This window comes from Salvelinus namaycush, chromosome 2 (genome assembly GCF_016432855.1).
Source record: "Salvelinus namaycush isolate Seneca chromosome 2, SaNama_1.0, whole genome shotgun sequence".
Classification (NCBI taxonomy): domain Eukaryota; kingdom Metazoa; phylum Chordata; class Actinopteri; order Salmoniformes; family Salmonidae; genus Salvelinus; species Salvelinus namaycush.
Genome location: NC_052308.1, coordinates 61,139,028 through 61,152,101, shown reverse-complemented (window position 1 = coordinate 61,152,101; position 13,074 = coordinate 61,139,028). Strand labels below are relative to the sequence as shown.

Here is a 13,074-nt window from a genome sequence, read left to right as displayed (position 1 = left end):
CATTTGATTCGATTCAATTCCCCCTTCTGTAAATAAAAAATACGTTTATCTGTTTAGATTTTTGGTCTCTGGATATACCAATATTCGTAAGCATTATATAATCTCCATAGGCCTATTTCCTTTGGGATGGCACGTGCTTTCTCTTTCAAAATGCAATGTTGTGACAGGCCTACCATAAACATGTTATCTATATAAATACAGTATAAAAGGGCTCCAGACAAACTTTTCCCCTGGTGCCACTAACGTTTTCAGTGGTTGGCACCAACCCAAGATTTGATCCCACCAAAATGTGGTCATTGGCTTCACACAATAGAAAAATGGGGAGTAATGTTATACAGTCATTCACAGTGCTATTGACATGGTTTGATTCAGTAAATACGTTTCAGATTGGCCTACATTTAATCTAAAATGTTCAAGCAGGAATAATGACAAATATATTTTTATGTCCCAACACTTAAACCAATGATTGGCATACTTTTTGGTTCGACAATTAGGCATTGTTGCTATCATTTTACTATAAAAATAAGGCTCCAGAATTGCAGAAATGGAATGTGTTTACATATTTTTGTTGTGTACAAATATCTATAGGCTAATTAATTTGGGAGTAAGTTCACCATTTGAGGAAGAGGAAACTCAAAACCTATTAGCTAGATCGCTAAATATAATTTCCATCTAGTTAGTCGTGTAACCTCCCCTGTTATTGGTAATGGTGAGAGGTTATCTTGTCTTGGGGTCATTATCTTTGTGCATCTGTAACTTTCTCACTCAGGTATATGGAACAAAATACAAAACTTTTGACAAAATGCAATACACTGTAAGTAAATTTGTCCTAGTTGCCTACTAGACACATTGAAATGGGGGGACTAGATACATAAAGTGCATTCATTTCTAAATTGCATTCATGTAGCCTCCTATAAAAAACATTTGATATCAAATGCAACATGCTGGAGTATAGAGCCAAATTAAACGTTTTAGCTTCACTGTCCAAATGAATATGTAGGGGGGTGTATGTCTCAGACTTAAGCCATGTGCTGGTCATTAGCATGTCCATACCAGAATAATCTGTGTTGATGTGATGTTTCGTGTGGTGGAGATAAGGGAAGAGAGGAAGAAGAAAGTGCAGGGGGAGTTGAACAATCAAGTTCAAGTGAAGAATGGTTTCATATCCACTTCTAAATCCACTGTTCTGCAGTTGGTTGAGAAAAGGGTTAATGTGATTAATGATGAATTGACATTTGTCCATCCGGTTTAAGGTCAACCCTGTGACGTGAGCTGAACTCTCGTTTTAATATGGAAATACAATTATATTTGTAATTATTTTCCCCCGAAAGAAACATTGAACATCTAGTCAAATCATATTGTAAAAGCAGGTGAACTGGTTCTGCTCTGGTGTTTTGCAGTGTTTTACACATTTGCATGTTATTTGTGCAAATTGAGTGTGAGACTGCATTGCAATCACTGACCCAGTTGATTGTGCAAATACATGTAGATCTTTTACAGCTCTGCTGTTTATCAATGGTCCTTTTCAGGGTAAGACATTATCACCTAAATGCTCAGTATGAAAGAGCTGTGAACTTAACTCTGATGGCTCCAGTCTACCACAAGTGTTCCTTTTATTTTCAAGCACCACAGAACATAATGCAGCCATTGTTTGAAATGTGTTCACATGTACACTACATTGGGAGAGGGTGTGGCATGCACAGGGGAGGACCAAGAGGTTAAACAGTCAAACAATGGAGCTGAATGTCAAGTGGCACTCCAGTCTCCTTTTCACGTCATTTAACACCTGGTTTACTTAACAAAAGGCACATCTCAATAGATGGTCCAGGTGTGTATGTGTGTGTGTGGTGGGGAGAGGGGGGGGTGCTTTGCTATTTTGTTCTCTATTGCTCCTCTATTGTTCCTCAAGATAGGAGGGAGGCCAATGACGTCAGAGGATTCCCAACAGAACCAACTCATTGAATGCCCTACTCCAGAGGTTTCAAATTCATTCAATGGAGGGCATAGTGTCTGCAGGGTTTTCCTTTGAATTAAGGCCTAGACAAACAGGTGTGGGGAGTTACTAATTTGTGACCTTAATTCATCAGTCAAGTATAAGGGACAAGCGAAAACCCGCAGGTACTTGGCTCTCCGGGAATGAGTTTGACACCTGTGCCCTACTCCATTGAAGTTGTGTCTAAAAAAACACTATTTTGCTCAAAATGTTATTGTTTTTTTACACTTTAGTGTACTCACTTTACTATATTTATACTTGGGATATTGTGTTTCAACAGTACAATTTCAAAAATAGCTAGAGGACCTCTTTAAATACAAAGAAGAGGAGGAGAATATTGGGGATTTAGTAATGAGCAGGTTATGGCAAATACAGCTTTCATCCTGAGGGTTCAATGTTCTCCTTTCTAAATAAAGCATAGACTACCACCTGCTGACTTTTACTACATTCAAAGTTCATATATTTTTGAACACTTCTACATTAATGTGGATGCTACCATGATAACGGATACTCATAGCCTCCCGAGTGGTAACGCGATCTAAGGTGCTGCATCTCAGTGCTAGAGGTGTCACTACAGACCCTGGTTTGATCCCGGGCTGTATCACAACCGGCCGTGATCGGAGTCCCATAGGTAGGCGCACAATTGGCCCAGCATCGTTAGAGTTTGGCTGGGGTAGGCCGTTATTGTGAATAAGAATTTGTTTTTATCTGACTTGCCTACTTAAATAAAGGTTAAATAAACATACATTTAAAAAAGGAATGAATAATGGTGAGTGAGAAAGTTACAGAGGCGTAAATATTATACCTCCACCAAAATGCTAACCTCCCGTGTTACTCCCATGGTAAAGGTGAGAGGTTATCACGTCTTGGGTTCATGATCTTTGTGCATCTGTTATTTTCTCACTCAGGTAAATGGAACTAAATACTCAACTTTTGACAAAATGTAATACACTCAAAGTAAATGTGTCCTAGTTGCCTAATAGACATATTCAAATGGGGGACTAGATACATAAAGTGCATTCATTTCTAAATTGCATTCATGTAGCCTGATATAAAAAACATTTGATATCAAATCCAAAATGCTGGAGTATAGAGCCAAATTAAACGTTTTAGCTTCACTTTCCAAATGAATATGTAGGGGTGTGTATGTCTCAGACTTAAGCTATATGCTGGTCATTAGCATGTCCATACCAGAACAATCTGTGTTGATGTGATGTTTCCTGTGGTGGAGATAAGGGAAGAGAGGAAAAAGAGAGGAAGAAGAGGGCAGGTGAGAAGGGGTGGTGATAAAAACTAAAATGGCTCAGTAGGCTGATTCCCTTTCATTCATTCATTCATTCAATCCCACTGTAGTCCATTAAAAAGCCATTGGAGACTCTTTCAGCTGCCCATACATGGCTTGAATGGATAGAATTTGGTTAGTGATAAGAGAACTCGATTTGTTTAGTTGGTATAAGTAAAGAAAAATACACTTTTAGAAACTAGTTTTACCTCTTGAGGTTTGCAGAATCATATTTTTTGGAAAAATAAATACTTAAATTAGCATACCATCAGTCATCTTTATAGTTGGGGGGGGGGTACAGTATTAACTCTGAATGTAGTAAAAGTCAGCAGGTGGTAGTCTATGCTTTATTTAGAAAGGAGAACATTGAACCCTCAGGATGAAAGCTGTATTTGCCATAACCTGCTCATTAACTAAATCCCAAATGTTCTCGTCCTCCTCTTTTGTATTTAAAGGGGTCCCTCCAGCTATTTTTTAAATGTTTACTGTTGAAACGGAAATGTAAATATCTTAAAGTGAGCACACTAAAGTGTAAAAAAACAAAAACCTTTTGAGCTAAATAGTTTTTTGTTGTTGTTGACACTACTGCAAACGTTAATGGAGTAGGGGCACAGCTGCCAAAGTGCTAATTTCAGGCAAAGCTGGTGGGGTTATTTAAGACCAACCAGAAGCTGTAACTTGGTTGGTTGTGGCATACATTTTGCAAGGGTGAACACATTTGTCAGTATGCAGCCCTCGTTGTCTTCTGGGGCTCTCCTCAGCAGCTCAGAGTCGTTGTTGTCCTCGAAGCACGAGAAAAATATGTTTAGCTCGTCCGGTAGGGCGGTGTTGATGTCCTCGAAGTGGCTGGCTTTCTTTTGTAATCCGTGATCATTAGGAGCCCCTGCCACATACGCCTCGTGTTCGACCCGTTGGATTGCTCCTCTACTTTGTGCATATACTTGTGTTTCGCTATATTGGAGTGTGGATTCTGAATGGTCGGACCAACGCTGTGCAGACCTGACCACTGGAACTTTCCTTTTGAGTCTTTGTTTGCAGGCGGCGATAAGCAAAATGGCGTTGTCAGATTTACTGAAAGGAGGAGGAGAGACGGCCTTACCTGTTTCTAAAAGACATGTAGCAGTAGTCAAGCCTGCAATTTACACGGGTAGGACAGTCATGTGTTGGTAATAATTCTGGAGCACGGACCTCAAATTACCTTTATAGTTTTCAAGATGTAGGATTTTCATAAGCAAAGTGTTCATGATTATGTGGCAAGTGACACTTTACTTCTTGAAAGTCCAATATCTGCAAAACGTGACTGCTGACATGCAAAACATTTTGGGACTGTATCAACAGTGGTATAATGATAAAAAATACCAAAAAGATAGTTTTTGCATGGAGTTTTCCTTTAATGTTGAGTTAGGCTATATGTTTTAGTAGGCATACAGACAATATCATTGCGATAAAATCTATTTCAATATCTGCCCAAATACAAAAAAAAGATCAGTGGACTAATGGAAAAAAAATGCCAAAATATCGTTTTTTTGTGGATTTTTCCTTGAATAAAGGAAAAGAACAAGAACAAGTGTAGAACTAACATAAAATTATATAATTGTCATCTTCCCGTCTTCATGACGCTGACGTTTTAGAGAATATATATTCAATATCACAAACGAAAAAATATATTGTTATTCGGCTGCTTTTACTCCTTAGTATAAGTGACAATGACACTTTTCAGCGTTAGTATCGGCCTTTCTCCCCACACCTAATAATATCACATTGAGGGGTGCTGGCCACTGTCTGATGGCTATAGGTGCAACAACAGTCTCACATTCAATTCGCGCATATATGTACAAAAATGTATTTCAGCAGATTTCGTGCGTTTTTTGTGCATTTTTGGGGTGTTTTGGGGTGGTTCAATTCGTTTGAAAATACAACGAATTTCTGTGCTACTTAATTCGTGCGAAAAGACACAAATTTAACCAGTAGGTGACACACAAGCCGTTGCAACAACCATGTAGAACGCGATAATTTGTATTTCATTTTGTTCTTCTTAATGGCTAATTCAACGTCATGAATATACAGAAATGTTGTCTTTGTTTAACCATGTTTTAAAATGTGTCGTTGTATGCCTATATGTACTGTTTTAGACTTGCTGAACAGAATTTTTGAGAAAAGGACGCACATTTACCTGCGACTTAATTCGTGGGAAATATTGTTTTATTAATGCCAATGCTGTTTTCTGTGCTTGATTTCGCTTAATACTTTTGGATACTGGTGCACTTGTAATCAGAACGCCTTTTTGTCATGTAGGCAACCATACACGATTTTCTTCATAACCCATTTCATATTTCGTGGAGCCTAAATTACACCATTTTCTTCATAATGCATGTATTACATGTTAATGTAAAATCATGAATTATGTTGGCTTACACTTATGGCCTTTCCAAGGCCTTTCCATACCTTAAGGGAACATTTTAGCACTCGCCATATGGTTAGTGAGAAACGCCACATTGCAAATGTAAGGTCCCTTACTAGACGTCCTGCAACGTTTCTAAACTTCGCGGACGGCGTCGGGCCGTGCGCGGGGGAGAGATCTTTCAGGAAGTCATCAAACTAAATCTCTCGGACGTTCGGTTTCCGTTTTATAAAAATAACACATTTTGGTCATTTTTTCCGCAGTCTAGGAAATTCCCACCAGAGGGAAAATAAATAATATTGCAAATGCACAAGCACATTGCAAATGCATGTGGCCTTTTCTCCTAAACGGAAAATATTTCGAAGATGTAATGGACAGTTGGCCCCGAACAAGATGGCGTCGAGGCCTCAACGCTTTTTGAGTTATAAACATTTTTCTGGGATTAAAGGTCAAAAACGTAAAGTAGGGTGCTAATTTGACCGCTTCACGTCAAAGTACATAAGCATACGGTGTCAGGAAAAAAAGAACCAGCCATTTATCTATCGTAATTTAAGAGAAATCGTACATTGACAAATTGGTCATGTTCACAAAAAGGAGTTAAAAAAAAAAAGTTACAGATCCAGTTGCAGTGTGTTCAGACGAACATTTTTTAAGTGGGTCTCGAAGCTCTGCCACTGCATCGCAGTGCTAGCTGCGCCACCAGAGTCTCTGGGTTCGCGCCCAGGCTCTGCCGCAGCCGGCCGCGACCGGGAGGTCCGTTGGCCTAGCGTCGTCCGGGTTAGGGAGGGTTTGGGCTGGTAGGGATATCCTTGTCTCATCGCGCTCCAGCGACTCCTGTGGCGGGCCGGGGGCAGTGCGCGCTAGCCAAGGGGGCCATGTGCACGGTGTTTCCTCCGACACATTGGTGCGGCTGGCTTCTGGGTTGGAGGCGCGCTGTGTTAAGAAGCAGTGCGGCTTGGTTGGGTTGTGCTTCGGAGGACGCGTGGCTTTCGACCTTCGTCTCTCCTGAGCCCATACGGGAGTTGTAGCGATGAGACAAGATAGTAATTACTAGCGATTGGATACCACGAAGAAAAGGGGATAAAAGGATGGAGTGAAAAAGTACGGTGCTTAAAGACACACAAAGCCTGCAATGGCATTGCCATTATCTCCAGGCCGTGCCGAGTTCAACGAGATGCCCCGCTTGACCGTAGCTAGCTCGGTCTGAGTGCAGCGACAGGGACAAGAAGAAGGACCCAAATGACCCTTTGACCTCAATTTCATATTTTTTTGCTTTTGGGAGACAGAGAGAGAACCGTTAAGGTTAGAAGCACAATTTGACCTCAGGAACGTTCCTAAGGTCCTCCCGATCTGTGCAAGCCTAACATTGACCGTGTGGCATTAACCCTTAATAGTTAAAAGAAGGTGTTTACATCAAACAGTTTACAATGACATGTCTCCCCATAGGAATACATTGCCTGCTCCCCTAAATTCAACCTGAAGCCTATGTGGGTTAATAATGCCTTATGAACCTGTCTTCGATGACAATCCATCAGGCCACTATGAGGTCTACCTGTGTCGATTCTAAGCTTCCTGGAGCAACCGGAAGTGGTTAAATCACCCTAAAAGTGTTTGCCATACCCAACCTGCAGTTTGAGAGAAATAGTGCATTCAACCCTATGTAAATCAGTGAGTTCTTAACGTATAGACTTAAAACTCAGGATTCTGTAAAAGCCCACTCCAATGAGGATATGTGTTTACTTTCAGCTTCCTGTGCCAACCGGAAGTGCCATAATTGGTGTCAAAAGGGCTGTTTCGAAGGGTTAAAAAAGTCAAATCTTTCCAAAACTTAATATATGTGAATAGGCAACCCTCATGAACTGTAAATCAGTCATTCATCCCATCAGATTTCAAGGAAAAATTTACACACCCACACAGAAAGGATGGAGTGACACACTGAGGGGCTTAGAGGCAGACAGTGCCTGCAATAGTTACTTTTGTTTGAACTTTTAAAGAACCGTCAGACCTAGAGTTCTGAAACTTTACAAACCTGTTCTAGAGCTCAGGTCGATTAAGCACGGTGAGTTATGTGGCTCTAGAAGGTTCTCGGACCGATAAAAAGCCTCGGTGCATTTGCATTGACTTCAATTCATTTTGAGCATTACAAAATGGTGACATTTAGAAAAGTCCCAGAGTTGCAAGACTAGGTGCATTGAAACCGGCTCGGCCCATAGAGACGGACCCCGACATTTCTGTCCGATAGCTCATTCAAGGACCCCGTAGCAAGGCATGGAAAAAAGTGGAATTTCAGCACCAATTAAGGTTTTGCTCGGGCACCGAATGACCTATCGAGCCGAAACTTGGGATTCGAGGTCGCCTCACATAGGGCTAAACATAATGTGAAAACTGGACCCGCAGCTAGAACATAACTACGTATTATTTGTTTTATTATGGTTTAAATGGAAGGCGCTGTGAATTTTGGGCCTGCTCTGAAATATGTGATAGTTGGCTTCTAAACGAGTTGGAAAAAGTGAGTTTGGAGTCAGATGGTATCAGTTTGGTGTCTGAAAATATCTAATTGGCTGATGGACACTGACTTGCTAGTTGACTTTTGTGCATTTGCAATATGTTTCAACAGTGAAAAACCACCAAAATAGCATTCTGAAATCACCACTAAAAATGACATCACCATAGCCGTGCCGAGTTCAACGAGATGCCCCGCTTGACCGTAGCTTGCTCGGTCTGAGCGCAGCGACAGTGACAAGAAGATGACCCTTGACCTACATTTCAAGTCTTTTGCTTTTGGGAGACAGAGAGAGAACTGTTAAGGTTTAGAAGCACAATTTGACCTCAGGAACGTTCCTAAGGTCTCTGTGCAAGCCTAACATTGACCGTGTGGCATTAACCCTTAACAGTTAAAAGAAGGTGTTTACATCAAACAGTTTACAATGACATCTCACCCCATAGGAACACATTGCCTGCACCCCTAAATTCAACCTGAAGCCTATGTGGGTTATGAATGTCTTATGAACCTGTCTTCAATGACAATCCATCAAGCCACTATGAGGTCTACCTGTGTTGATTCTAAGCTTCCTGGAGCAACCGGAAGTGATAAAATCACCCTAAAAGTGTTTTGCCATACCCAACCAGCAGTTTGTGATATATAGTGCATTCAACCCTGTGTAAATCAGTCAGTTCTTAACGTATAGACTTAAAACTCAGGATTCTGTAAAAGCATACCCCGATCAGGATATGTATTTACTTATAGCTTCCTGTGCCAACCGGAAGTGCCTTAAAATGGGGTCATAGGTGCTGTTTCGAAGGTTTAAAAAAGTCAGATCTTTCCAAAACTTTAAATGTGTGAATCGGTCAACCCTCATGAACTGTAAATCAGTAATTTCGCTAAACAGATGTCAAAGAAAAGCTCTCTCTCACACACACACACACACACACACACACACACACACACACACACACACACACACACACACACACACACACACACACACACACACACACACACACACACACACACACACACACACACACACACACACAGCAAGGATGGAGTGAAAAAGTATGGTGCTTAAAGACACACAGAGCCTTAAATGCTTTTAGGGGGGATCCAGACTTCCATACCCGCTCTGGGAGCGCTATACTACCGCCCCAAATCAATGGGTGCTGGCCTGAGTGATTTATGGAGGTTTTCAAAAAATATTCTGTTTTTTCTTCTGGAAAATATTTTATGTTTTTTCTTCTCGAGTCAATGGCCTGAGTGATTTATGGAGGTTTTCAAAAAATATTCTAAGTCCAAACTTTTCATGCACCTGGTATTTTTTTGGGGTTACCAGGCGTCATTTTTCAAAACGGTTGAAATTGCTTTTAGGGGGCATCCAGAGTGTCACATGACCGGATGAGGTAACTATTCTTGTTCTTCTTGTAACTTTCCGGTAGGCTAGAAGCTTTCCGGTGTTTTGCTGCTCGACACAGGTCGACGCAGGCATTGCACTTGATTTATCGTTATCGTAACCGTAGGTGCAGCCAAGTGGAAATACGAAAGCTTTCTAGCTATTTCGCACTGACGGTAATTTGAACACAAGAACGTTTCTAGTGAAAAGGTGCTTACACTCAGAGCCATGTATTTACACTCAGCCACCCTAGCCTTATTACGGGTTAACGTTTTGGTAATTTTGGTTGGCCAACAAAATGTAAGACTACAATGACTGCATACGTTTCCCCAAATGTTATACGAAAAAAAAATGTTTTGTTATTGATGGACAATGGCAAGGCTGCCATTGTATTTTCAGTTACATTCTGTTCAATAAAAATGGTTTACACGTTTATTTTTTAAGAAATACATGGAACTACAACCGAATAAAACACCATTAACCATCATGCATTGCTTACATTCATTCTATCCTGAAAAGTCTGTTCAGAAAAATCGAAAACAGTACATATAGGCATAAAACCACAATGTTTTAATAGGGATTAAATAAAGACAATATATATATAACCTCTTACGGTTAAATGGTTAAAAAAAGACAAAATATCTATATATTCATAACGTAAAATAAATAAATACAGGCGATCGCGTCTATGGTTGTTGCAACGGCTTGTGTGTCGCCTACTGGTTAAATTCGTGTCTTTTCGCACGAATTAAGTAGCACAGAAATTCGTGTATTTTCGCACGAATTAAGTAGCACAGAAATTCGTGTATTTTCAAACGAATTGAACCACCCCAAAAATGCACAAAAACGCACGAAATCTGCTGAAATACATTTTGTACATATATGCGCGAATTGAATGTGAGGCTGGGCTGATAGGTGAGAGACATATTAACAATATGAACAATCCATTACTAATTACCCATCTTTAATGGGAATGAAGACGTGGGCGGGGCAATCTATTGTGGGTGCAGTAGTCTAATTATAATATCTAAACTGAAGTGGGTCTGGGTATGATGTATAAAGTCCACTCTGGTGGGATCGAATTCAGACGAGTCTTCCTGCAGGAGAAGAGCCGTACGTGACCTGTAAAAAACGAAGCGTGCGTAATTTACAATGGCGAAATGGGAAATGCGAATGGACGTTCTAAAATGTTTGGCGGTGCTTGAGCTGGATGACATGGATTCAGACGGAAGGGGGGAACTTGATGAGATGTATCAAGAGATCTATGATGATAAATATGGCATTTTTTCAGTAGATTCCGATTCTGACTGTGAGGCGTATGGGATCCCTGCCAGGGTGCCAGCGGCACCACAACGCAAGCAGCAAAACTCCCGCAGTTGCTACAGTCAACATGGGCGCAAAAAAGCCCCTACGTTGCCCACTGTGGAGCCGTCACCAACTGAGATGGAGAGCGATAACAAGGGGGCGGACGGCACAGTTTGGGTGAAACAGCCTGTTGGTAACGCCACGGGTCGATTATTAACACAGAACGACACCAGAGTGGAATCAGGCCCTACACCATATGCAAAAGACAGAATCGACGGTGCCTACGCCAGCTTTCATTGTTTGTGTGACATGGAGATGTTGCAGCGCATCAGGGACTGTACTGTGGCCGAGGCGCACCGGGCGCAAGGAAAAAACACAACATGGGACTTGTCTGTGGAGGAATTGGAAGCATTCATTGCGGTCCTGTATGTCCGTGGGCTATACGGCAATAGACAAGCGTCTTTGGATGGCTACTGGTCATGTTTAAAATCAGATTTCTTTCGAGACACAATGCCAGTGGACCGCTTCACAGAAATCATGCGGTACCTGCGTTTTGACACAAGAGAGATCAGACGCCCCCGGACAAATTCGAACAAATTCGCCGTGGTCTCAGAAGTTTGGAACGCGTTTGTACGGAACTGCGTTGCATGTTACAAGCCAGGGTTGAACATCACTGTTGAGGAGCAACGGTTCCTTACAAGTGGGGAGGTCATCAAGTTTTCGTTGACCGCTGACGTAGACAGCAAGTACGTGCTAAATGTCATTCCTCATGTCGTTCCTTATTCGTGGGAAGATGAATCTCAGAAGCCTGAAAATGTGGCATTGAAGCTTGTGGAACCTTACCTCGGTGCGGGGAGAAATGTCACTACGGACAAGTTCTGCACATCCCTGCCATTAGCAAATAAGTTGATTGCCAACAATACCAACTTGGTCGGGGCCGTGAGTCATTGCGGACGAGAGCTGCCTCCCGTGATGCGTAATCAGACACAGACAAAGCTATACTCCACTACCGTGCTAAAGCATGACAAAGCAACCCTTACGGTTTACAGAAGTAACCCAAGAAAGAACGTCTGTATTCTGAGCACTATGCACCCGACTGTCGCCATCGGGAGCGACCGAACGAGAGAACCGGAGACCGTGACGTTCTATAATAGCAACAGGGTAGGTTTCACATTACGATATTTTTTAAACATCATGCCATACACGTGTCATGCACTTGCAGACTACCAAATGGGTCGTTGTTTTTCATTTGGGGATGTAATGCTAATCAATTGTATTCTATCCCATAGGTTGACGTAAATAGGATGACAAGAGAGCGCACGGTGGAGGTTGTGACAGGGTTGGAGAAAGGAGGTTCACACCGCTGGCCCCTTGCGGTATTCTTCAACCTTCTTGACCTGGCTGCAATCAACGCATATGTTTTGTTCACGCAATGCACCGCTAAGACAGTGTCAAGGAGAGATTTCGTCATGGATCTGGCATTCGAGCTTCGCGAGAAGCACATGAGGGCCAGTGCCGCACCGCCTCCTCCCCTCCCACCCATCCAGGACACAGTCTGTGAAACGAAGACCCGGAGCAAGGTGCGCAGATCGACACGGAACAAGGCTCCTGAAAGCTGTGGGTAGTGCAACGGATTTGCTTGTGGGTCTTGCGCACGCAAATATCCAGAACAACAGAAGACGAGAGATGAATTCATGCGTTAGGCTAAAGGCGCATATCCCAAAGGCACAAGATACTGTCTCCAGTGAATTAACAACCGAGTCTGTGTTATAGCATGGATATATTGCCACTAATTCTCCTGTATGCATGTAATGTTTCAACATTGTGTTTTGCACCCTACCAATTGTGTTACAAATAAAATGCAGAAACTTGATAACATTGTATTTTTTTATTCAAAGAAAAAATTAAAACAAGACAGTTTTACACGAATTGTCTTATCAATTGATAGCCATTACATTTATGAGTTATGTAATTAATGATGATTGTGACATTACCAAGTTTTGAGTGCAGATGATTTGATAGTGGATAAGACATACTTTTGTAATGTCCAGCCAGTTAGAATTGTGTCATTACTAAAAGCAAGACAAGTGACTATAAAGTATTATGCCAACACGTGTAACCCCTGAAAAGTCGGGTGTTTTAGTGTACTCTAATTCCTCTTCAACGTTTAGTAAAATATACACTAAATGATTACACCCTATATTAT

The 13,074-nt window shown here is 41.5% G+C and overlaps 1 protein-coding gene across 1 annotated transcript; it reads left to right on the top strand.

Moving 5' to 3' along the window:
- The first annotated feature begins 11,101 nt into the window (after positions 1 to 11,101).
- On the top strand, positions 11,102 to 12,735 carry LOC120027113. The gene is made up of 2 exons (XM_038971955.1): positions 11,102 to 12,029; positions 12,158 to 12,735. Exons 1-2 carry the CDS (start codon positions 11,178 to 11,180, stop codon positions 12,491 to 12,493), a joined length of 1,188 nt encoding a protein of 395 aa, XP_038827883.1. The 5' UTR covers positions 11,102 to 11,177; the 3' UTR covers positions 12,494 to 12,735.
- The last annotated feature ends 339 nt before the right edge of the window (positions 12,736 to 13,074 follow it).

Excerpts from the sequence above, each read along its gene's own strand:
- LOC120027113 (XM_038971955.1), top strand. The coding sequence starts at position 11,178 with ATGGAGATGTTGCAGCGCATCAGGGACTGTACTGTGGCCGAGGCGCAC. Across the intron at positions 12,030-12,157 it reads CGTTCTATAATAGCAACAGG|GTTGACGTAAATAGGATGAC; the intron begins GTAGGTTTCACA and ends TCTATCCCATAG.